At 37.3% G+C, this 25,308-nt stretch overlaps 1 protein-coding gene across 1 annotated transcript; it reads left to right on the forward strand.

Moving 5' to 3' along the window:
- Positions 1 to 897: 897 nt before the first annotated feature.
- On the forward strand, positions 898 to 23,840 carry LOC125076827 (multiple epidermal growth factor-like domains protein 8). The gene is made up of 23 exons (XM_047688527.1): positions 898 to 1,019; positions 1,096 to 1,339; positions 1,416 to 1,607; positions 1,680 to 1,906; positions 2,444 to 2,635; positions 3,414 to 3,513; positions 4,427 to 4,872; positions 5,447 to 5,611; positions 5,686 to 5,822; positions 6,560 to 6,793; positions 8,511 to 8,647; positions 8,799 to 9,021; positions 10,505 to 11,043; positions 11,112 to 13,833; positions 13,912 to 14,346; positions 14,423 to 14,587; positions 14,674 to 15,278; positions 15,368 to 15,616; positions 15,962 to 16,251; positions 16,374 to 16,621; positions 16,848 to 17,506; positions 18,798 to 18,946; positions 22,506 to 23,840. The coding sequence occupies exons 2-23, from the start codon at positions 1,169 to 1,171 to the stop codon at positions 22,618 to 22,620; spliced, it is 8,400 nt and encodes a 2,799-aa protein (XP_047544483.1). The 5' UTR covers positions 898 to 1,019; positions 1,096 to 1,168; the 3' UTR covers positions 22,621 to 23,840.
- Positions 23,841 to 25,308: the final 1,468 nt, after the last annotated feature.

Here is a 25,308-nt window from a genome sequence, read left to right on the forward strand (position 1 = left end):
CCCGGTTAATATTAAAATAATTCTTTACCAGCCAACCATAAGCAAGGTGAAAAATATCATATGTATGTACGTCGATAATTTAAATAAATTTGTCGACTAAAATAAGTTTAACTTAATATAATACGTACATCTAAACAAACAAATACAACACAAATAGTACAAATAATTATGTAACAATATATATTAAATACAAACTACGTGAAATACAATTCTAGTTAAATAGTAAGCAAGAAGAATATTAAGTTTCTACTTCCGTAAGACACTGATACGAATTTGTAATAGCTATTTTATAATTATAATGCAGTCTGCATGTCAATATGATTTTTTCTTTTTTATATTAATGTCTATTTTTGATTGTTTGTCTTAATATGCACCTAATTGAATAACAGTATTTCTAAGTAAATACCTTTACTCTCAATATATTGTAATTCTCTTTAATCTCATGATATTGTAAATCTCCTAAAATGGGTACAAATCACGCATTTTTTTCTTTAATCTCTAATATACTTTCGATTAAGTTACTGATATGAGTATATGTACTTACAAGCTTTTTTGTTTGTACTTAATATCCCCAACCTCTGTTAATAATTTAATAGAATTTGAAAAAAAAATTGAATTATTTTATTTTAAGTAATCAATGCCATCTAGTATCAGTACACGATACTCACGTTAATACGTAATTTTTTAAAAGCTTAAAAATAAATAAATATAAGCAATATTAAAATATTTAGAAATAATATTCTTTACTTTTAATTTTTTCAAGATATTTGTTCTTTAATTTTTCTTTTTAAATGATATTAGGAACTCTAATGGAGTTCATTTGTCTCAAACCACAGATAAGACTTTATGATAAATAAATCTGAGTTGAAATGTCAAAAATGCTGTGATGGATTTGATTGTTTGTTTGTGGAAAACTCGTTAGAAAGTATTAAAATGTCATTAATATTAGAATTGTAAACATTTTTTTAGCTAGAAAGCAATATCTTTTTCATCAGCCAAAACATTTTTAAGATATAGTGGTAATATCCATATTCTATAGTAGTTAGCCTTGAAGTAGATGTCATATAAATGAGTGTTGTTTATTTAACATTTTAGTGATATTAGTCGTAATTTCATGATTATATGGCTCTGATGTTCGATTTATGTTTTGCGACAAATTGGAAGAGGCATGTTTTACCCACGTATTCGGAAGAAAAGTGCAAGTTTAGTAGTTCTCAGCTGGACATGCCTAGCTGTATTGTGCGCTGCCTCTACAGCACCTTGCGACAAATCTCGTAGGGTTTTCACAGAACCAAGCGGAATTATTACTGATGGCCCCAGTAACTCCAACTACACGCAAGTAGGTTTACGTTAAAAGATAAATATTGGTATATTGCAATGTAACAATTTAAATATTCGTTTTAATTTTATTTTAGGATTCACATTGCGAATGGCTTATTAAAGCTGCAAATAAAAGTCAGTACATTACATTAAGCTTCCTTCGTATGGGAACGGAATGTTCATATGACTATGTATTTGTGTATGATGGTGATTCGTTTGATGCTCCACTATTAGGAAGTTTCAGTGGGAAAACAGAGCCACAAAATGTAACCGCTTCAAGTGGATATGTAAGTTTTAATATAACAAAGTATATAGCATTCACTATTTTTGGATAAGTAACAGGTGTCTTTTGATTGTAGATGTTAATATTACTGTATAGTGATACAAACTATGTGCTAGATGGATTCAGGGCTACATATGCTATTCACAACTGTCCCAACAATTGTACTGGGCGAGGCTTGTGTATGTCCAATAAGTGCTTTTGTGTTGGTACCTGGGGTGGGCCTGATTGCAGTGTAGAACTTTGTCCTAGTGGATGCTCTGGAAATGGTCAGTGTAAAGGTGACAGGTGTCATTGTAAAAAAGGGTGAGTTTTCATTGTGTTTCTCTAAAGGTCAAATATAATATATGATTAATGATAAGGTCATATTATATAATAAAACTTGTAATGGTTAAAAATACATCATAATTATGGAATAATAAGACCTTGATTAAATCAACCTATGTCTTAAATCATAATTTCTTTCATATTTCATTAGTAATTTATTCTATACAATTCATTATAAATATATTATGCAGACTAAATAAAGACCAAGGAGAAAATATATTAATGCAATAATTGTTACCATTTTACTGATTTTAAGAAGTGGTTTATTAAAATTATAATTATATTAGATTTATCTAGGATAGAATAATTATGTGATCCTTGATGCCGAGTTTAATATCCAATCAAACACAACAGTTTTACATTTCATTATATTGAGGACATGCATCATTAAAAACAGGCCTTGGTTCTTTAACAGGATATTTGCAAAACTATGTTAACATTTATGTCCTACGACATATATTCAATGTAAAGCCTATAATTATACATGTATGGATTAGTATTGGTAATTTATTACAGATATTCTGGTGAATCATGTTCCTTGAAACATGCTGATAAAGAAGGTAATAGCTGGCATTGGATATCTCACACTGAGAGTGGCATGACAAAGAGAGCGGCCCACTCTGCTGTGTATGTTAACCAAACGGACTCTCTATATGTGTTTGGAGGATATGATCTGAATAGAGTTTTAAGCTTATTAGAGATTTACAAGTAAGTTCTTACTAAAATTTTATAACATTTACAGAGGTTGCTTGTTTTTTTTTGTATTGTTTGATCTTGCGCTCAATATACCCTCTATAGTGTATTTTTTATTTACATAGGATTGAATATAGATTTTTTTTTTATTATTAAAAATGCATTCTAATATTTTTGGCATAAGTATTATCAAAAATTATATTTTTGGAGTTATATTAATTAAAATGTGTAAAAGTTGTTAGGCTTTATAAAGGTCTGTCTTGGTGAATACTGCTTACTCATTAATTAATCTACCGCTAAATATAACTCTGTATTGTGGTTTACCCCTTCGTGTGGTGACTAAGCTAAAGCAGTAACAGAGAAACATATAGTATCTTATATCTGAACAGGCAGATTATTATTTTTCTGGTCTCTGAAGGCCAAGACCACTTGCTATGAAGTGGTCCATTTGTTAGACTTCATTGCAGGGATGGTTCGTCTGGGGAGATATAATGAAATGACATCACAAAAACATGTCTATATATACATGAATAGCTTTGTCAACAAAATATGTAATCATGTATCTCTCGTTGCTTTATAATGTATAAATGGATGTACTTGTGTCTATTTTGTTGACTATCAGTTTTTCAATCATTTTAAATGCCTATACAAGGCATATCAATTATGTAAATAAAACAATACAATGCATAACACAATACAACAAGAGTACTATTATTTATTTTGTATATAAAGCCTTTAATACAATTATCACAATAGTAAACTTCCTTGTACATGAAATATCCTTGATTCACAGATTTTCTACTAGTCAATGGTATGACGAAAACGGAAAAGTATTAAGACGTTATCCTACCAATGAAGAAATTGATAAATCCTTATTAACCTTATTTACCAAGGTGAGTAGCTTTTTCATCTATGAACATAGCTGTAAGTGCTAGATTCACTTTTAGATGTCTTACTCATTTGTTTTTAGGGTTCCGTACCCCAAGGGTAAAACGGGACCGTGTTACTAAGACTCCGCTGTCCGTCTGTCCGTCTGTTCCAGGTTGTATCTCATGAACCGTGATAGTTAGACACTTCAAATTTTTACAGATCTATTTTTACCGCCGCTATAGCAACAAACAATAACTGCGGCTCTCAAACAACAGACATTATTTTTTGGCCGTTTTTATAGATAATACGGAACCCTTCGTGCGGGAGTTCGACTCGTACTTGGCCGGTTTTTACTATTATGGTTGTGTGTGTCGTGTCTTCTCTTGAAATTACATGTATTATTTAATTTTGTCTCGCAATTATTATGCAGCAATCGTTTTTATTTTTAAAAATGCTAACGTGCGGCAAATTTGTAATAACAACCCTATTTGTCTTGCGCTAACTCTATTTCTAATGCATTGTTACTATGCCAGAAGACTTTTCGGGTCAACTACAGCTGTACACGCTGAATGGTTTAGGTGCGCGTGATTACGACCATAGCAGCGTTTTCAATGGACTAGCCAACTTAACAGGATATGTTGCTAGTCAACGCTGTTTCTCTACTCGCATAATCCGATGGGACGGCTCATCGGACACGATCGAAGAGTTTAGGCACAAGCCCAAAAACTTTACGCGTTCTCCGAGACACGGTGTGTAACAATGCTAAATTTACAGACTAAGGGTTGTTAACTTTTGTATAAGAAATAAACAATATATTTTCTAGCCAGACTTGGGATAATAGCTATATGAAACATATTTTTTTATACATGCATATGCATCATATAAAAGTAATGACCAATATGCTGGTATTGGTGACCCATGTACCTGTTATTTCAGGGCAACATCGATGGCAGTTGGCAGATTGGAAATCGGAGTTCACTCTTTAATTTGCTATTGACTTCATTTTCGAACCATGACAAAACCACATTACCTCTTATGTATACGCCCACATCGACCCCATACTCTGAAAGCTATTTACAATTTACTGATCGTCCCGAATTTCTTAGTTTGAATATCAAATCTAATTATACCAAGCCTGAACCGAGGTACGGGCACTCCGCATGTGCTTGCAAAAATGGTTTTATATTGTATGGTGGGAAGCTATCAGACGGTAGTCTCTCTTCGGAGCTGTGGTATTATGACGCAGTGGCCAATATGTGGACGCTTAGAGCAGCGAACTCCACATTCAGCCCGCCCGGCTTGACGCGTCATACCTTAACCGCCGTCAAGGATGAATTGTATCTTTTCGGTGGAAGTACAGTTGATGGCGAATTCTCGTCAAGGTTAGTTTATTTAAAATACTATTATATAAAGCTGTTAGTGTATATTTGCACGTCACTACTAATCTTAATAAATAAGGCAACTAAACATATTTTGGGAATATCTTTATTTTATACATAATTAAAAACCTAATTAATTATAATTTTGAATGAGAAATTTACTCTCAACTGTCCGTCTATTTTGTTACGTAATAATTCGCCTGAACCTATTTTGATGAAATTCGAAGATACATTAAACCCTAAAGAATTACATAAAGCACTTTTTTTGTTTAATTTTTTTTTTGCATATTTTTTTTATTTTGTGTACCCTATAGCGTCATAAATGTTACGACATATAGTGCTCAGGATGACTAGTGTGCATCGTAAACAAACCAATTAGATTTATTTGCAAGGACAGTCTAGAAAATACTTTGTAAATAAATTCCGTCAACATAAAAACGTCAAAGAATTCAATCTGTAATTGTTATTGTAAATTGAAATTGTAACAAATAAGGCATGTATTTTATTTCTGACAATTTATAACAAAAATAAAAACGATCTAATTATAAATGTTTTTGCGGTTTTTATTGGTTTTCAGCCTTTACAAAATAAAATTGAGTGACAATGGTAATGAAACATGGGAGAAAGTTCAAGTTCGAGGTGGTAAGGAGCTGGACGTGCGCGTGGTCGCTCACACCGCAGTCTACCACCAGCACTCCAACTCTATCCTGGTGTACGGCGGTGTAGTCGCGAGCGTCGCTCGGTACGTATGCGTGACATCATTAGTTTAATTAAATAATTGATTGACTCTAAGCTGTTTTTTTCTTTTCCTTAAAGGTTTTCCAAACTCTCTGATCGAATGTTCGCTTTTGACCTAGACTACAAGCATTGGAGCGAAATCCACTATCCACGGGCTCATTTGCGCGATACCTACGTTCCGCGCGAGCGAGCTTTCCACACTGCGACGGTCATCGGTAATTACTAACCGCTTTTATTTAACAAGCCTATTTAGTATTAACGAAGTGCAATTTGTGTGCGTGACTCGACGGAAACTGGTCAAACTAGTATCAATTTGGTTATGTGAGACAGTCATGATGAGTCATTTATATCGATATTACCTTTTCCGAAGTTAGAAAACGATCGCTTTATATTATGCTTAACCCTTTAATGTTCAACGGAGGCAAATATCACTACTAAATATTATGGGATGTAATTAAATTGAAAAATCAACTTTATCCGCGGAGGGTTATATAAGCAGTTTTGATCGTCAATTATCAAGTTTGAATTGAATGCAATATAGATACTACCGGTTCAAAATGTCGAGGAATGACAAGGAATTAGTATTAAATTATAATTACATATAACGTGATTAAATCTATGTGACAATTTGCGTAAACTAATATTAAATCCACACTTTATTATCATCTACATAATATTTTGTAGTATACATGATTTGTATGTTAGTGTGTTTAGTTGGTGGTTCGGCTTCGTGCAAGCCCGGCTGGGTAGGTATCCCCCCCCCCCCAAACAGCGTTACTTAGTATTGTAGTGTTCCGTTTTCAAGAGGGCGTTTATTCACGATACTATGATTTAGTTTAGAATCGTTTAAAAAATATTTATTACTTTCTTAGATTTTAAATTTGTATTTGACTCAGATCTATGGTTACTATACAACAATATTTTATACATGGCAACATTTTACTTATTTCAGGGAACTATTTGATTGTGTTCGGTGGATACTCCCACCGTCATAACAGGGAAGAAATCTGCTACGATGGACAAATGTATCTCTACCACCTCGGATGTCATTCCTGGATACCGTTGGACGTTCTAGGCAAGACTCGCAAGTTTTATCCTAAAAAGCAAGGAGTATTCGCACACGCCGCTACGCTCAAGCCACCCTCTACTTTGCTCATTGCCGGCGGTTATCATGGCAATGTGAATGGTAGGTACCTTATAAAAACTTTTTGGTGAAATATATTGAATTAGACTATTTTAATATATATTAATTGCGATGATAAAAACTATAATATATATAGCTATAGATATTTAATATAAGAATGCCCGTTTCGTACGTCAGATTGGTAAACTTTTTTTAGTTACTGCTCTTTTTCCTATCTTTAAAAAAAGCCGACTAATAACCCCGTTTGGATAATTACCACCCCATCATTACATGTTCTGCAGATAAATAGCATAGGATTGGTGCGTTTTGGTCTGAAGGGCGAGTGAGTAAAAGTAGCGTTAGCATAACATCTAAATTACCAAGGTAACTGGCGCGTTTGTTGACGATGTAAGGGATTGTTAATATTCTTCTCGCACCAATGACTATGGCGGTAGTTACTCTTTACCAGGACCCATTTGTCAGTCTGTTATTCAAGTAGGCTTTTACAAGCACTTTTGTATCGACATTTAACAAACTATATTAAGTGAAGCTACCACCGGTTCGGAAGGTAGATTCTACCGAGAAAAGCCAAAGAAACTCGGCAGTTACTCTTTTTCAACATCTAAAAATACAGTCATGTTAGTTAAATACAATTATATATGTATGCAATATATCCTGCCTGGAAGTTAACTAGTATTTATATTTGAAAAGATAATTCAGGCAGTTATTGAAATTAGCGCGTTTAGCTATGGAAACTTCGACATCATAATACACATAAAGATTTATTTTTTTACGTAAGTAAAACTCATTAAAACGATTTATGTAGGTATATTAAACGTAACATAAAATTAACATAACAACATTGACATTAGAGATACAAACTAACACTATAAAATACAAATGTTATATTTACTTATATTTGTGTTGTGCCATAAATATTGGATTAGTTACCATAAATTATTTTCAGAATATCTTATTATACGTCTATACTGTATAACAATAAAGCTGAAGTTTGTTTGTTTTTTTTTTTTATTTAATCTATGGAATTATCAGTTAAATTTTTGTTATGGAAAGTCATATTCTTGAGAAAGATTATTTAACATCACGTTACGGCCTGCGTAAATCATAATATAAATAAATATACATGTATGTATATATAATTTATACAAAGTATTAGAAGATTTCTAACACATAATATTAGTATGATTTATCATAGATAGAGTAAACTGTGTAAAATTAGCTTTACTATTTAAAGATAATTCTACACTAGCGACAAGACAGAACGTCATACTTATATAAACTGTTGCTTTTAAAGTGAACAATTATGTTTGATCTTAAACTAACAGATAAATTTTATATTACATATAAAATAAAAATTTATTATTAATATTACAATATTAATAAAATGAGACTGACTCGATGTTATGAATTAGGGATAGAACACATGTGTGCGACCAAATAAAGCGGACGTGAGATGCCACAACAAAAAACTCTGTCTCTTAACAAGCTTTAGTTTAACAACTGTGTGACGGTACCTTTACAGATGATGCCGAGTATTGCTCACTTCCGCTGTTTTGATTATGCAGGTGTGTTCCACCCTTTAAAGTAATTATAGAATGTTACGCAAGAATATTTTATATTTAAGAGTCATTCAATTTGTATGTTAATTAGTTCTTTGTTCTCAGATGTTGTATAGGGTTTTTGTAAAATAAATAATCTTGGAAATATAGCTCTGCTAAAGGTTTTTGTTTATCGTTATAATATACATAAATATTTTCAGGTGATCTCCTAGCGTATGTCGTGCCAAGTTGGCACGCCGGTATTATCGACAAGGATCCAGAGTCTGCGTGCCCGAGACATCGTACGCAGCCCGAATGCCTCGCTGATCCCGAGTGCGGGTGGTGTTCAGCTGATGATGTAAATAATTTCTTACATGACATTTATATAAAATCAATTTCGTAGTATAAAGTAGTCTATAAATGTTTTTTAAAGTACTTGACATGATTTTAGAAAATGCAAAAGCATTTTTTTGTTTTATTTTTATTTCCTAATTTTATATATTTTTTAGATTTGCTATGGAAGAACAATAGGATCGAATTGTACCACTAATTTACAATCGATACGATGCGGTGGCATCTGTCCAGCTCTTGGTGACTGTCATTCGTGTCTCATCCACGGTCCCGCCTTAGGAAAAAATAGTTCTCGCACGCCACTTATTTCCGTTAGCACTAAGCTAGGCTTGTATCAATGCAGTTGGTGTGTTCAAAACGCTCGATGTCACCATAAAGACGGTGAGTTTATGAGTTTTTTTATATCTATTACATAATATTACACCAGGAAATATATATGGTTTTATGGAATTGTTGTCAAGTTTTCGTCGACTTTACGGATTGCCCTCCGCTTTGCCATGTAGGTTACGCTACTAGACTTTGCTGAGCGGTGTCCCAGCGTTCCACAGGTACCAAATGTGATCTTTTATAACTGTAGTGAACCTCTTCCTTCAGTTCGGAGTATGGTACCTGTAACTTATCGGTCCAGAAGACTAGACGCTTGAAATGCTTTTAGAGATAATTGTTGAGGGTTAGGCTAAATTATTTCACGTGATAAGCTATTAAGTCGTTTGCGACAAACAACGTGGATATGGATTCTCGTTATGCGGAAGTTTTGTCATTCCTATTACCACATGAGACGTTACGTTAGGCCTTTAGGCATATATATTTTTGCGATGATAATGGGAAGTGAATCATCGGAAAAAGCACATCGTTTACTCTCCTCAGTAGATTCGATTTTAAGTTCCGTCAATTGTAAGGCTCCGTCAAGGAAGATATCCACGAATTGAGTTTGCCAAGTAGCGTTCGGTATGGATTCCTTTTGTGACCTACGAGGAGCTTTCTCTGTCGTAGACCGAGCTCCTAACATTTTTAGTTATTAGAATATGTATATGTGAATATGATAGGAAATGCACATTTATATGTCTATATATTTTTTTGTTTTACCAAATAACAAAAATAGCCAAAAAGTGGTAAAAGAAACGTTTAATTTAATCGAAAAATTTAAAAAAATAATAAAATCAAGGTTGATGGTCCTACAGCTTAAATGTTATTAGTTCTAGCATAAATTGGCAAAATATTTCTATCTATTGTAATACACAGAGTGGCGCTGACGTCATCACATTAAATGAAACGACGATGAATACTCGTTAATAAGGCTGACATTATCGAAAAAACGAATGGACGAATATTAAAAAAGTGAAATTAAAACAAAGTTAAATACAATTTGCAAAATTAGTTTAATAAAATGTCAAAACGACATCGCCTCGCCAACGCAGCGCGAGCGTAGGACGCACCCGCTCACCCGCAACCCGCACTTTGACTTCAGCCGGCATTCCTTTAAGTTAATAATTCTATGAATGAATAGTCTGGAACGGCAACTTTTTAAGTCTTTGGCCCTAAGTTATTGATCCGATAGTATTTATATAACAATAACTTCCATAATGTTATAGGATGTTGTAAATTAATGAAATTGAAAGAAAGTCCTGAGGCTAAGTAAATTAATGTATTTGATTGTTTTTTTTGTTTGGTCTTAAAACGCCATATTAATTAGATGTATTATTTAGTACGATGCCGTCACAGGCACATTGTATGTATATTCAAACAATTTAGAATCACGAAAACCATTTTATTATATCCACCAATAAATATTGAAACACTAAATATTTAGTACTATGTACTCTACATTTAGATAAAATATCTTAAATTTGGCTGCTAATTTCAGATAACTACGGTGTCTGTGGAGAAGATACACCTTCTGAAAATCCAGGTTGGTGGGGTACGACCGGTACAGAAGTAACAACTCCAGATGAATGCAAAATATTAGACAAACGACCAGGCCTTACATTTCTTAGATATCAGCAGCCTGCGGATTGGAATCATCCGGATGGTGTTTCTGTTGTGAATGCGACGACTGTCGATTGGGGTACAGGAGGGGGCAGTAATCACATATTTATTGGATCTAGTGAAGCAAGGCTACGAGGTTGGCTACATATACCACAGTATTGGAACGGTACAGGAGAAACATTACACATGTGCGCCGGATACTCCAACTTGTCACTCAACCTCGGAGAGAGCACGGAATCCGTTGCTAATTTGACAGCACAACCTTCCGCTTGTTCCTCAATAGACTGGCCAACTCTGCAGCCCGGCCGTCTCGCAATAGACATGCACGCTAATGACTCACTACATACGGGCCTATATCCGTCCCATCATCACGCCAAAATGGAATTACAACACAATAAGTCTCAAGAAAGCGCTAAGGTACGACTAGTTTTTCATTAAATTTTAGATAAAAAAAATCAGTACTAATTTGTTCTTTTTATTTCAAGGCTTTCACATTTGAGTTTCTGGAGCCCTACTCGAACGGTCAGTGCTCAAATTACGACAATTGCCTGCTGTGTCTCTCGGATGCGGCATGCGGGTGGTGCGAGCTGACCAATCGCTGCGAGCAAAGAAACATCGACGAGACGCAGACGTGCGCCATCGACGGCGAATGGAGGTACCTGACTCTGTTGCCCGCCGCGTGCCCCAACTGCTCCAACTACATCAGCTGCGAGCGCTGCGTGTCGGGGAACTACTGCGAGTGGTGGGCGGACGAGGCGCGATGCGCGCGGCGCGGGCGCGCCGGCGGCGCCGTGGTGGACGCGTCGGAGTGCCCCGCGCCCTGCCGCATGCGCCTCGACTGCGAGCACTGCCTCGACGAGCGCGGCCGCTGCGTCTGGTGCGAGGCCACGCGGCAGTGCTTCAGCTTCAGCGTCTACACGAGCGAGTATCAGTTCGGCTTGTGTCGCGAGTGGCTCGATCGCGCTTCGACGCCCGCCGACGAAGCGACTAGGAAGTCCGGTCAGTGCAAATCGTGTCAGTCTCACGTGCAATGTTCGACTTGCTTGCGCAGTATGGGTTGCGGCTGGTGTCATTCCCACGAGAATCCGATCAACGGTATGTGTACGGAGGGTGATTTTACCCGTTCGCACGTGGATTGCGCTTCCCTACTGAATGTGACTTCGGCGGACGCGGGGTGGGCATACGCACAGTGTCCGGACGTGGATGAGTGTGGACTGAGACTACACGATTGTCACGAAAATGCCGTTTGTAACAACACGCACGGGTCGTATACTTGCAAATGTAAACAGGGATATATAGGAGATGGAAAAAAAAGTTGCATGCGAACTTGTTATAATAACTGTATTCACGGATATTGTTTAGGTGCTCCACAGTACAAATGTCACTGTGATTTGGGTTGGACGGGAGCCGATTGTTCGATTAATTGTGGATGTCACAATCACTCGACATGCAGAACGGGTGTAGGTCGATGTGATGAATGTCAAGACTGGACCGAAGGTGAATTTTGTGAATCATGTAAGCCCGGTAGCCACGGCAATGCGACTGCTGGACAAGGATGTCGACGTTGCGATTGTAACGATCATGGTGACGAGACCCGGGGTGTTTGTGACGTGGCTACAGGTGAATGTATTTGTAAAGATAACACCGAGGGTCAAAATTGTGAACGCTGTAAACCCAAATTTTATGGAGATCCCCGCCACGGAGGCAGATGCTATTATCAATGTGAGCCTAGAGGAATGTTAAATGCTTCGCAAACTGAAGGCATTGGTTCCTATAAAATCGATCCAGATATAAAAAGTATAGGACCCGCCAAGGAATGTCTATGGATTATATCAGCTGAAAACGTAAAAGATGCCATTATACAATTTACAGTAAACTCGTCGACGTTCAATGTGCCATGCGACCAAAATGCAGTGTATGTGTATGATGGTTTGGGCGGTGTGCCGGATTTAAGTAACAATCAACAAAGTCAACTTTTGGGTGTTTTTTGTAATGGGGCCTCTTCAGGTGTCGTAGAAGCTCGAAGTGGTAATTTGACGGTTCATTATAAACAGAGCCAACCTGAGCAAGGATTTGAGGGCGTTTACAATGTTTTGGCCTGCGATGGATATTGTTCTTGGCCCAGAATATGTAAAAACAGGCATTGTATTTGCAGAGAAGGCTTCGGTGGATATGAATGCAATGTAGAAATATGTCGTAACAACTGTAGCATACATATTAAAAGTGGAGTGTGTGACACTAGCTATGGACGATGTCTTTGTAGCGAGGGGTATGGGGGCGATGATTGCTCTCTTAAACTGGATAAATCACAACTTGTATTCACGGAACTTTTCAATTCCGATTTTCTCTCAGACGGCTTAGATCATTTGAGGAAAACCCTACCAAGATTTGGACACAGTCTAGTAGCAGATAGACGAGGTTTATGGATGTTTGGTGGCTACTCGCTTTCGCATGGACCATTAAATGATATAAGATTTTATGATACAAAAAATAACACTTGGATGCAAGTAAACGTCGACGCTACACCTGACCCAAAAATGCCCGAAGGACGATACTTTCACGCAGCTGAAATCTACCATTCCAAGCAAAATATCTATATTTTTGGTGGCCTCAGTCTTCAAGAAAAAAGTGGCCAAAATAAAACATTAAGAGATTTTTGGCAGTTTAGTTTAAAGGAGCGTCGATGGAGTCAAATTAAAAGTAAAGAAGAATCTCCTCCACCACTTGCTGGACATACATTAACACTGCAAAAATATCAGGATTACGAAAGTCTTGTCCTGATTGGCGGCTTCTCCTTAGAAGAAGGATTTATGACAGATATGTGGGAATTCGATTTGGATAATGACAAATGGATAAAATTGAGTTGTGGTGGATCCAAACCAGTCGGATTAATTGGCCATAGTACGGTTTATCATGCCCCTTCTCAAAGTCTATATGTTTTCGGAGGAATACTGTACATGTATAATGGAACTATAATATCAAATAAACTATTTTCGTTCCATTACCCATCGAAAAACTGGAGTGAATTACCAACCTTTCCAAGTTTAAACGGCCACGACAACTTACCAAGAGCAACGTATTTACACTCAGCTGTTACAACAAATGATTATATGATCGTGTTTGGCGGACGAACGATTCCGGATAAAAGAACAAATAAACTGATTGCTTATATTTACAGTTGTAACCAATGGGTTAAGCTTTCCAAAGGTTTGTATTCCAAAAAGATGTAAATCAAGTACCTGATTTTTTACTAAATTATGTTTAACTCATAATTTATTTTTACAGGTCCAAGTGTCCTCGATCATCCACCACCACGCACGATAGCACATGCTATGGCGATAGACATGGAGTCAGAAAATGATTGGAATATTTATATCGTAGGGGGCTGGACTGGAAGTGCCAACTGTCAAGTTACTCGTGTTACCCTGCCCGATGATTTATGTTCGCTATGGAGCGCTAGTAAAATTGAGTGTAGAAGTCACATGGGCTGCAGTTTCTGTAGCACGGGAGATTACAAAAAATGCTATTCTGTAGATAAACCGGGATGTGAGGGTGGTGATAGAATTTCTACTAACGCGGGCGCAGCTTGTGATGCGGATTTAGTGGCAAGACGACCGTGTGAAAATTTTACTTCATGCGTGTCTTGTTTGGCTGCTTGGCCATTGTATCCGGAAGAAAAACCGGCTTGTCGGTGGTGCGAAACGTGTGCAGCAGGAATTGGTATGAATTCATTTCTTAATACAAGCTTGCTAGAAATCTATAGAATTTAGTAACTAATTTTTATTATATCATTCAGGTGAATGCGTGCCAACAGACGAATCTTGTATAAGTATAAAATGTAATGCTGGAACCACATATATCAGTGATTCAGCCCAGTGTCCAGAACTAAGATGTGTAGCACCAGACTGTGACAAATGTGTTTCGAATCAATGTTCTTGGACACGGCTAGCGAATCGAGGAGGTGGGTGTGCTCTTTCGTATAATTGAAATTAGTGAATTAAAAAGAAGAAAAAATTGTGTTTTACGTTTTCTATTTTTATGTTTTAGCACAAATAACAAGAATAACAAACGATCCATTAGAGCTTTATAACTGGACTTGCGCTATAATAGAAGAACCAGGACGCGCGAGTTTACGTGCACTCTCACCGAAACTTGTACATTCGTATTTTGGAGTTACTAAAGAAGATTGTCCTAGTCGATGTCACCTGTACGACGATTGTCAGTCCTGTCTCAATTCAGAAGGAGCGGAAGGTGGCTCTTCCGAATGCCACTGGGCAAGCTATCTCGGCACTTGTATTTCCCCTTCGTATCAGCCGTTGTATTGCGCGGGCGGCGTATGTGGATTAGTTTTAACCAAAGCAGATAAAAATAAATGTCCAGCGCCTTGTGGTACTTTCGAACAATGTACCGAATGTCTCCATCATTCTCATTGTGGCTGGTGTGCACTGGAAGGAGCGAACGGGGAGGGCGTCTGTACCGAGGGATCCATCGATTCTCCATTGGAATATTCCTCTCGAACGACTTGTGCCGCCGTATACTCTAACGTCCACCAAACAAATGAGACGAACGACACGTTTTCCTGGCATTACACTCGCTGTCCACCTGAAAATGAATGTGAAAATAATCACCATCAATGTAAAGCAGAATCCGAGGTGAGTCTATTTATTCAGGAGTTCGGTCTTGATGCCTCAAAATCGTGCTAAGAGGAATAAAATTAACACATCGCTTGTCGCATGTGCAGGTATGCCGCGACTTGCCGACAGGCTACGAGTGCCAGTGCGGCGCGGGGCACAAGCGTGTGGGCGGCGTGTGCGCAGCCGTGTGCTCGCAGGGCTGCGTGCGCGGTCTGTGTGTGCAACCCGACCGCTGTCGCTGCGACTTCGGATACGTGGGCGCAAACTGCACTATACAGTGTCAGTGCAACGGACACTCGCACTGCGAGGGTCCTGATAAGCTGGACGTCTGTACGGAGTGTCACAATAATACTATGGTTAGTTGGTATGATTTTTGATTCGTTTATTCGTTTATTCGAGTAGTGTTTATTAGGGACATTAGGCACTTCTTTGATAAAATTTCGATTAAATATTAGATTCAATCCAAGTTTGTGAAAATTAAATTAGCTGTACCTCCGGCACTGTATTATAATTATTATTTACTTCTAAACATTTTATACAGGGACAATACTAGCAAACTTCTGTTTAATTTTATTTTTTGTGTAGACAAATATATAATCCATTTTATACTTCTGAGTAAAATATGTATTTATTGGTCTTTGTAAATAAAATTTAGTTTTGCTTCAGATAATACATTTTACAATATTATTGTTTTGCCACAGGGTAGCCAATGTGAAAAATGTAAGCCAAATTTCGTAGGCGATCCTACGGACAACGGTCAGTGTATCCCGTGCTCAGTCTTCTGTCACGGTCACACCTTAGTATGTACGAACGACGCCGACGTATCGCTTGTACGGGACATAAACAGCGCCGACTTGGAAGAGTATTACCGGGAAGGAGCGGCCAAGGCGCGATGTGTGCGCTGCGCGAACAACACCGACGGACCTCGCTGCGAACGTTGTATCGAAGGATACTTCAGGGGATCAGAAGATTTCCGAGATCCGTGTCGACCGTGCGTATCTAAATTTTGCTTGTGATTTCTACATTTCAATAATACCATTATTTATCTTAAAATTTCACTTTAAAAATAAAATTATCGTGTAAGTATAACATTTTTGTCACCATTGATTTCAGATGCGAGTGTCACGGCCACGGGGACACGTGCGACCCGGTGACGGGCGAGAAATGCAATTGCGGCAACAACACGGAGAGCGACGCGACGTGCCAGACCGCCAGCTCCAGCAAAAACTCTGCGCAAGAGTGCTGGCGCTACCAGTGCGTCAAATGTCGCGACCTCTACATGGGAGACCCACGCAACGGTCACCAGTGCTACAAGACTATTAATATTGAGAACAAGCTTTGCTTCGACGGAAAATCTATAGGTGGGTGACTCCTCTAAAATATTTCTTTAACTTTTTAAGGGAAAAAGGATATCGTCGCTGGCGATGCCTGGTATGTAGTGCGCAAGCAAGAGCCATGTTATCCACACTTTGCGCAGTTAAGAAGTGATTTAAAAATTTGTTTAAATTATAATATTATTTGTTACCCGTGAGCATGAATTACCATGACCTTGAATAATATTACTTTAATAGAAAATTTTCATTACAGATGAGTGCAAAATCAAACCTCGTCCGCTGTACCCGGGTCAGACGGTCTTCGTAGCTGTTAATCCCAGATATATGAACGTCGATATACGTGTAATAGTCGATGTCACTCAAGGCGCGGTGGATTTGTACATGAGCCCCAATGATAGTTCCTTTGTGGTTTCGGTAAATTCGAGTACAGGGGCACATGCGGTAGACCTGGATCCGACTTATTACAAACACGAACCGTTCCGGAAAATGCCATCTTTCGACGATCATGTACCGGAAAAACCTGGAAAAACTACTTGGTACTACGACAAAACAGAATATTCTCTTGCCGATTTCACAGCTAAAGACCTCGCTACGTATGTGACTGTAGATAAGAGGAATGTGTTACTTCGCGTCAAGAATCTACGTAACCGCCTCGTTCTGACTCTACCACAGAACGTCCACGATTTGACGCATACCAAGTTTTACATTATTATCCGAGCGACACACTTTGAAGATGGCTTAGCGAGTTTCGGTGTAACCTTCTTTCGCCAGGATCAACTGCATATAGATTTGTTTGTCTTCTTCTCGGTGTTTTTCTCCTGCTTTTTCCTTTTCTTGGCGGCGTGTGTCGTGGCATGGAAGGCAAAACAAGCTGCCGATGTTCGTAGAGCAAGAAGAAGACACGTCGTAGAGGTGAGTTCTTACCTACAGTGTATAATTGCTTACCATTTTACGCGATGTTTTTTCAATTATTTAACATCTTTATCAATAATTAACATAAATTAAAATTTAAAGGCTATTCTATGGCTCCAATGACACTAACACAGTACACGACGCGTGTTTCACGCGTGAAGTTCAAACTCAGGGCTGTCAGAGCGCACGTTATTCTGCTTTACTTTTATTTTCGTTTGACATTTCTATTTAATATTTCTATTTAACATGAGCAAAAATAATAATTAAATAAAAATAGTTTACTATTCAAGCAGTGTGTATGAATAATAATAGTACAAATAAAAACAAATAATTGAAAAAGCAACAAAGGCTAGGCATCACAAATTATTGAAAACAATAATAATAATAAAAAAACAAAAATTTTAGAGTAAGTAATTTGTAAACAATAGTTTATTAACGTAACATTTTTCATGATAATATGTCAATAACACTTGGCGATGTTCAAATGGTTCAATTGCATTTCTAAAACGATTATTTAATTTACCAGTACCAGTACCATAATGTTGGGTTATATACCCGTTGGGTAAAAAAATTTTAGAGTAAGTAATTTGTAAACAATAGTTTATTAACGTAACATTTTTCATGATAATATGTCAATAACACTTGGCGATGTTCAAATGGTTCAATTGCATTTCTAAAACGATTATTTAATTTACCAGTACCAGTACCATAATGTTGGGTTATATACCCGTTGGGTAAAAAAATTTTAGAGTAAGTAATTTGTAAACAATAGTTTATTAACGTAACATTTTTCATGATAATATGTCAATAACACTTGGCGATGTTCAAATGGTTCAATTGCATTTCTAAAACGATTATTTAATTTACCAGTACCAGTACCATAATGTTGGGTTATATACCCGTTGGGTAAAAAAATTTTAGAGTAAGTAATTTGTAAAAAATAGTTTATTAACGTAACATTTTTCATGATAATATGTCAATAACACTTGGCGATGTTCAAATGGTTCAATTGCATTTCTAAAACGATTATTTAATTTACCAGTACCAGTACCATAATGTTGGGTTATATACCCGTTGGGTATATAACCCAACATTATGGTACTGGTGATGTTATTGTAGTTTATATTTCAAAATTTAAGTTACAAAAATATTGATTAGTTTTTATCTATATCTGAAATCTATTAACTTAATGATACTATTATCAATAGAAAAAAAAATGTACATTGTATCTTCATAAGCAATAATACATACATACAGTAATTGTTGTTTAATTTCGTGGCTTGCTCGTCAGATGCTGCACATGGCGAAGCGGCCTTTCGCGGCGGTGCGCGTGGTGCTGAACGGCGGCGCGTGGGGCCGCCGCCGCCGCGCCGAGCTCCGCCCCGTCGCCATCGAGCCCACCGCCGACGGCCGCGCCGCCGTCACCTCGCTGCTCGTCAGGTGAGGCGCCGCAAACGGCCACACTATCACTTGCACATATCATTGGACTTGAAATATATAAAAAAACGTTATTTAAGGAAACGTCCCATTTGGCTATTGAAAACTAGACTATGCGCACCACGAGGAGATAAATGGTCGCTTCTACTTGATCGATTTGTCACTTGCGAGTCCGACTCTTGATTTTTATACTTACATTATTTATTCAAAGGAGATGACGCCAAGCCGGCCAAATTTTTTAAGTGGTTTGGCCACACTGCATACCTTCGGGTTGTAGCCGAATGGGCCGACACGCCGGGGAAATACCACTCTCTCACTTAAAATCGGCGTAAAATGGTAGCTAAGCTACCGCGTTTCGTCCGGTATGTGAGAATCCGATCCCCGTTCCCCCCAAAACATGATAGTTGTGCAGAATTTGGTTTCGTTACCCCAGGAGGGTACCATCAGCGACGGCGGTGGAGAATCCCTCTCTGGGCATTCATGCTCAGGACGTACACCACCTGAGCAGGGATGTCCATGCCACTGTTCGGGGCAAGCGGAGCAGGCATCATAAGGCAACCCCTAGCACGCTCACTGTGGACTTCTGCAACATAAGGGGACTCAACTGCACCTGAATGCCGTTCACTTTCACCTTGAGACGGCGAAGCCGGCCTTGCTCTTTCTTACCGAGACCCAGATATCCTCTCCTGTCGATACGACTTTTCTTTCTTACCCCGGGTACAAATTGGAACATTCCTTTGTGCTGCGAGCTGGGGTGTGCGTTTACGTCAGAGATGATATCAGCGCTCGACGCCTCGGCAGCGTTGAAGGGCGGGACCTATCGATTATCTGGCTGCGTATAGACTGCGACGACCATCCGCGAATCTACGTGTGCCGTTATAGGTCCCATAGCGGTAATGCCGAAACCGACCGACTGGTTGAGCACATCCAAATGACTACAGATTCCGTGCTGCAGCAGATTCCATCCGCAGGGATTTAATTCGTATTTCGACGGGACGTAATCGGGACGTAATTCTTGGCGATTTTAATGTCCACCTTGCCGAATGGATCACGCACTATCGATCATGCGGGTAGATATTTTCTTGACTTCGCTTTAGCATATGATTTAACACAACTGGTCACCTCGCCAACGCGAAAACCGGACGTGGAGCATCATACACCTTACCTGTTGGACATTCTGCTGACTTCCCATCTGGATAGCTATTAAGTCAAAATCAAAATCAAAATATACTTTATTCAAGTAGGCTTTTACAAGCACTTTTGAATCGTCATTTAACAAACTATTTAAAGTAAAGCTACCACCTGTTCGGAATTTAGATTCTACCGAGAAGAACCGACAATAAACTCAATAGTTACTCTTTTTCAATATCTCAATATCTAAAAATAGAGTCATTGCTCCCTTTTGTAAAATAAAAATAGATTCAATATCTGCAGCATTACCCCAAAGTAATATGCCATATGACATAATACTGTGAAAATAACCTAAATATACTAGACGAGCGGTATCAATATCAGTTAGTTGTCTAACTTTTCTAACCGCGTATGCTGCGGAGCTGAGTCTTTCTGTCAGGGATGATAAATGAGGACTCCACTGAAGTTTCACTCCACTGAAAACCGTAGTATCGGCTACATCAAGACGGCCACCATTTAAAGATATATTATAATTTTGCTTTCTAACTTTGGGTATGGTAAAAACTACACATTTTGTTTTTTGAGTATTTAAAACTAAATTATTTACTGAAAACCAATCGTGTATCTGTGATAATGCACCGTTCACGTCGTCATAGTCAGTTTTTTTCCTGTCTACCTTAAAAATCAGTGAAGTATCGTCAGCAAACAACACTATATCACAAATACCTTTAACATAAAAGGAAGATCATTTATATATACTAGAAATAGAAAGGGACCCAAAATGTATCCTTGGGGAACACCCATTTTTAACGTAGATCCAGAAGACTTTATGCCATTAATGAAAACTTGCTGGACTCTTTGACTTAAATATGAAGCAATGAGATCAAGAGCTTTACCTTTAATACCGTAGTATTTGAGCTTATACAGAAGCGTCTCGTGTTCTACACAATCACATGCTTTAGACAAATCACAGAATACTCCAATAGCATTCTGTAATTTTTCCCAAGCATCGTAAATATGTTTAAGAAGTGCTATTCCCGCATCAGTTGTCGAGCGAAATCTTGTAAAACCAAAGTCATTGTCGATCCCCTGTGGGCTCGTCGGACCACTGTCTCGTTCGGAGTGCAGTGCTTACTTACAACTACTGGTACTCACGACCTCGTTTTGTGGGCTGCCGTCGCGTGTGGCACTACAAGTCAGCAAATTGGGTATGGGATGCGGTCCTTCTTTGCATCCTACCCATGGGGGTAGGTTTGTTTCTCGCCGGATGATCCGAGCGTTGTTGCTGACTCTGTTGCCGATATGGTACTTCAGGGCATGGAACTGTTCATTCCTTATTCTGCGGTACCCATTGGTGGCAAGTCCCAGCCCTGGTTTGGTCGTTTCTGCAAAACGGCCTCACGCCGAAAATGGGAACGTTACCATGACTGGGCTAAGGCATAGGCGTCTCGTGATGTAAAGACCAGCGCATTTAGAAAAGAATATAATTCTGCCTCTAGGTCCTTCAAAAACGTGATTGCTAAAGTGAAGACAATGTACTCCACATTGGCAGAATTGGCGAGAGACTGGTGTGCCTCCCTTCAAGAATACGTGCGTTTTGGTCTCTCGCTAAGGCTGAACAAATGCTCTAAAATTTCTGTCAGCTTTCCTTTCCATCTCTGCACAAGGATGTTGAGTCATTGGCCTATACCGCAAAGGAGAAAGCTGATCTTTTAGGCTCTCTCTTCGCGTCGAATTCGACTCTGGATGACCGAGGAAAGTCACCACCAACAATCCCGCGGTATGATACCACGATGCCGGAGGTTAAATTCCTGCAAAGTGCAGTTCGTAAATCACTTCTTTCCTTGGATATTGATAAGACTCCAATCGTGCTACGGACATGTGCTCCCGAGTTGGCACCGATCTTAACGTTTTTTTTCTGCCAAACCTACGCATTAGGCGTCATCACATAGGAAATGTTTGGATTAATCCCGGCTACTCAATTTCACCTTCGGACATCTCGTCAAAATTCCAAGTTTCACCCGCATTGATGTCCAAAAATCCACAACAGCGCGATTTTTAAGACATTTTCTGCCTCGCACTACTACTCTGTGGAAGCAGCTTTCGCCGGCGGTTTTTCCAAACCGATACGACTTGGGAACCTTCAAGAAAAGAGCGTACTCCTTCCTTAAAGCCCGCATCTGCAAGCCCCCCGGTGTTGCAGATGTCCGTGGGTGGTGGTAGTCACTTTCCATAAGGTGAGAGTCCTGCTCGTTTGCCACCTATGACATAAAAAAAAAACATCGAATAGGGTGTTTTGTAGAGCCGAAAAAAACTATTCTAATAAAAAAATAATCCAATGATATTGATCCATTATAAAAATATAATATTTCAAATCATTGCTGACACTGGAGGACTCAGGGCAACTAATCAGTTCGATCTCCCTCGGCAGGCTGCCGGGCGGCGGGCGCGCGCCGGTGCGCATGGCGCTGGCGTCGGCGTTGGTGCTGGTGTCGCGCGGGCCGCCGCCGCGCATGCGCGCGCGCCCGCGCCGCGCACTCTCCTAGCCCGCGCGGCGCTCGCACGCCGCACCACTCGCAGCACCTACTCGCCGGACCGACTAATTATTTTCTGAATATTTTCTCATTAGGGTTTTTGTCTAATTCTACTTTGTAGGTAGCACGGTGGTAACTAATATAATAGTATATGAGTCTCGCTAATCGAGATCTGGATAGACGATGAGATTCGAGTCGGGATTGATATTTATTCACTCGAATCGTCTCGGTGTGGATAGGTGGAGGTAATTAGGGAATGTGATGTGTGTGTTTAACTAAGTAGTTCTCGATCTGAATCTATGAAGTTCCACGAGACCGAACTAGCTATTGGATTTTTAGCACATATTAACATATAACGCAATAATATATAGAATTTATCCGAGTCCTGAGAGTATATATAAGAATAGTTTTTGTTAAAGGTTATTATTATAAATAAGTTTCGTTATTGGTATTTTAGTTATAAAGTAAGAATGATAGTTGGGTTAAAAGATTGTTTACAATTGCAATAAGATCTGCTACAAAACCTTTATTTTTATTAGGAGAAAAAGTAATTAATGAAATTTAAAAAAAAAATATGCGTATTTTACAACGTATACTTTTTCTTCATTTTAGGTATCTACTATTTAAAATAGTTGTATTTGTAAATATGCCATATTGATTCGAAGAGAGCCAAAGGAATCAAAATTTAGCGTGAATTGAGCGCGGGTTGTAATTGGCCAATAGTCGCCGAAGCTGTTGTGTTATTCATTTCGAAATTTTATTATGTGATGTTGAATGATAGTTACGTTATGGCTTGTTATTTCTAAATGTTTTAAGCAGCTAATCGTCCCTATGAATTTTATTTAGATAAATAGAGATATATTGTATTAAAGCTAATTTTAATTGTATTTTCTTGATAATGCAAGCTTATAAGTCAAACACTCTTTTCTAAGTCTTACTAATGAATCTCTTTTTGATAGGAATATATTTCTAATCAAATACATAATATAATCTTCAATTATAATTAGTTGCCACTTCATAATATTCCTCAGTAAACTCGCTCTGAGAATATTGTCAGTGTTGAAATTTATAAATAATATTATCTATTTTATTTATTATTAATTAAATCATTAAGAGGACCATCCAATGGCAATGTTACCCATTTCATATGGACTATTGTTTGTTGTCGTATTTAATTGTATTTTTTATATATTTTTTTTAAAATATTAATATTTATTAAGTCATTTACTAATTTGCTCAATTTATTTAAAATCTAAATTTATAAAAATTCACTAATCATATTTCTATGTTTTGTGTTTAAATTTATTTGGTAAAATAATTATTTATTACACAAACATTTTTGGTCCTCTTTTGTGATTTTAAATTATAAAATCGTAAATGTTTTATTTTTAGCAATCATTTTGTACCTTTTATTGCACTTGATGACGATTTTTTGATTATTATACGATTTTTAATAAATATGCTCAAGAATTGCAAACCGTTGCTGATTACGTTTAATACATTGATTGTATATTTTAATTAAAAAATGACAATCGTAGATCGATTCGTTCGAAAAGCTTTCGAAATTTGATTATTTTATTAAATTTATATTATTATTCGTGGCAAAACATGCATTGCATGTAGCTCCTAAATATGAATTGCTCATTGGTAATCAGCAGTATTGTGGAAATTAATAATCAATTAGTCGGTGTATAAGTAGAATCATGTTATGGTTTAATTTAAGGTAAAATATAACTATTAGGCATAATTATATAAGAGAGTACTGATATTGTTATTAATATTTGAGTAAGATATGTGTGATCAAATATTATACCCATAATGGTATAAAAAGTCCATAAAACATTCCATTGTATATCCCTGTACATACAGTTTAAATAAGGAAATAAAATATATATATATATTGAGTGTAAATCGGGCATCTAAAAGCTTTAAGGATGTTATTCTAGGAAAATTGATTGCTCATTATTTCATTATACATTTTTTTATATACTATTTAATGCATTTATTTATTCTAAACTCGCGATTGGTAATGAATCTTTTCTTTTATATTAGAATGAATTAGTTCACGTGATTATTGTCCTGTGATTCAGGTATAAAAAAATATATTATAAGAATGAAAATTGTTTATGAATACTGCATTGATCTCTGTTGCTGACGTGTTAAATGTCAGTACAGTTTGCATAATAATTAACTATCACAATATACTTACATGCTTTAAACTTGTATAAAATATGAAATGTATTTTATTCAAGAGAGTATTTTTCGTAATTAAATATATCACAAGTGTCATATATCTAAGACATTAATTGAATCTTTGTATAAATAGTTACTATCTAGTGAAGTTCTTACCAAAGGGAAATTGTTGTCAAACAATATAAAATTATATCTATAGATGAGAAATACTTAAACACAATGATAACAGGACCCTATAAATTAAAAAATATATCATTTTCATTTATAAATGTATTTTTGAATAATAGTATCTCTATTTCGAAAGGCCTTTTTTGTTATGAAATAAGCCTAGAATTATCGTGTCTATGGCACAAAAACTTTCGAATTATATGTTTTCATAATGCCCCACCTTTTATAATAAATACAAAAAGTAGACATTTATGTTTATGTATTACCATGTAGATTAATGACAATTGTTCAGCTGATTATATATTGCATATAGTACATACTGCATTAAATAATATGTGT

Source organism: Vanessa atalanta, chromosome 3 (assembly GCF_905147765.1).
Source record: "Vanessa atalanta chromosome 3, ilVanAtal1.2, whole genome shotgun sequence".
Taxonomy (NCBI): Eukaryota; Metazoa; Arthropoda; class Insecta; order Lepidoptera; family Nymphalidae; genus Vanessa; species Vanessa atalanta.

Coding starts and splice junctions, on each gene's coding strand:
- LOC125076827 (XM_047688527.1), top strand. CDS start 1,169: ATGTTTTACCCACGTATTCGGAAGAAAAGTGCAAGTTTAGTAGTTCTC. Junction 5,612..5,685: donor GTAGTCGCGAGCGTCGCTCG/GTACGTATGCGT, acceptor TTTTCCTTAAAG/GTTTTCCAAACTCTCTGATC. Junction 13,834..13,911: donor ATGGGTTAAGCTTTCCAAAG/GTTTGTATTCCA, acceptor TTATTTTTACAG/GTCCAAGTGTCCTCGATCAT.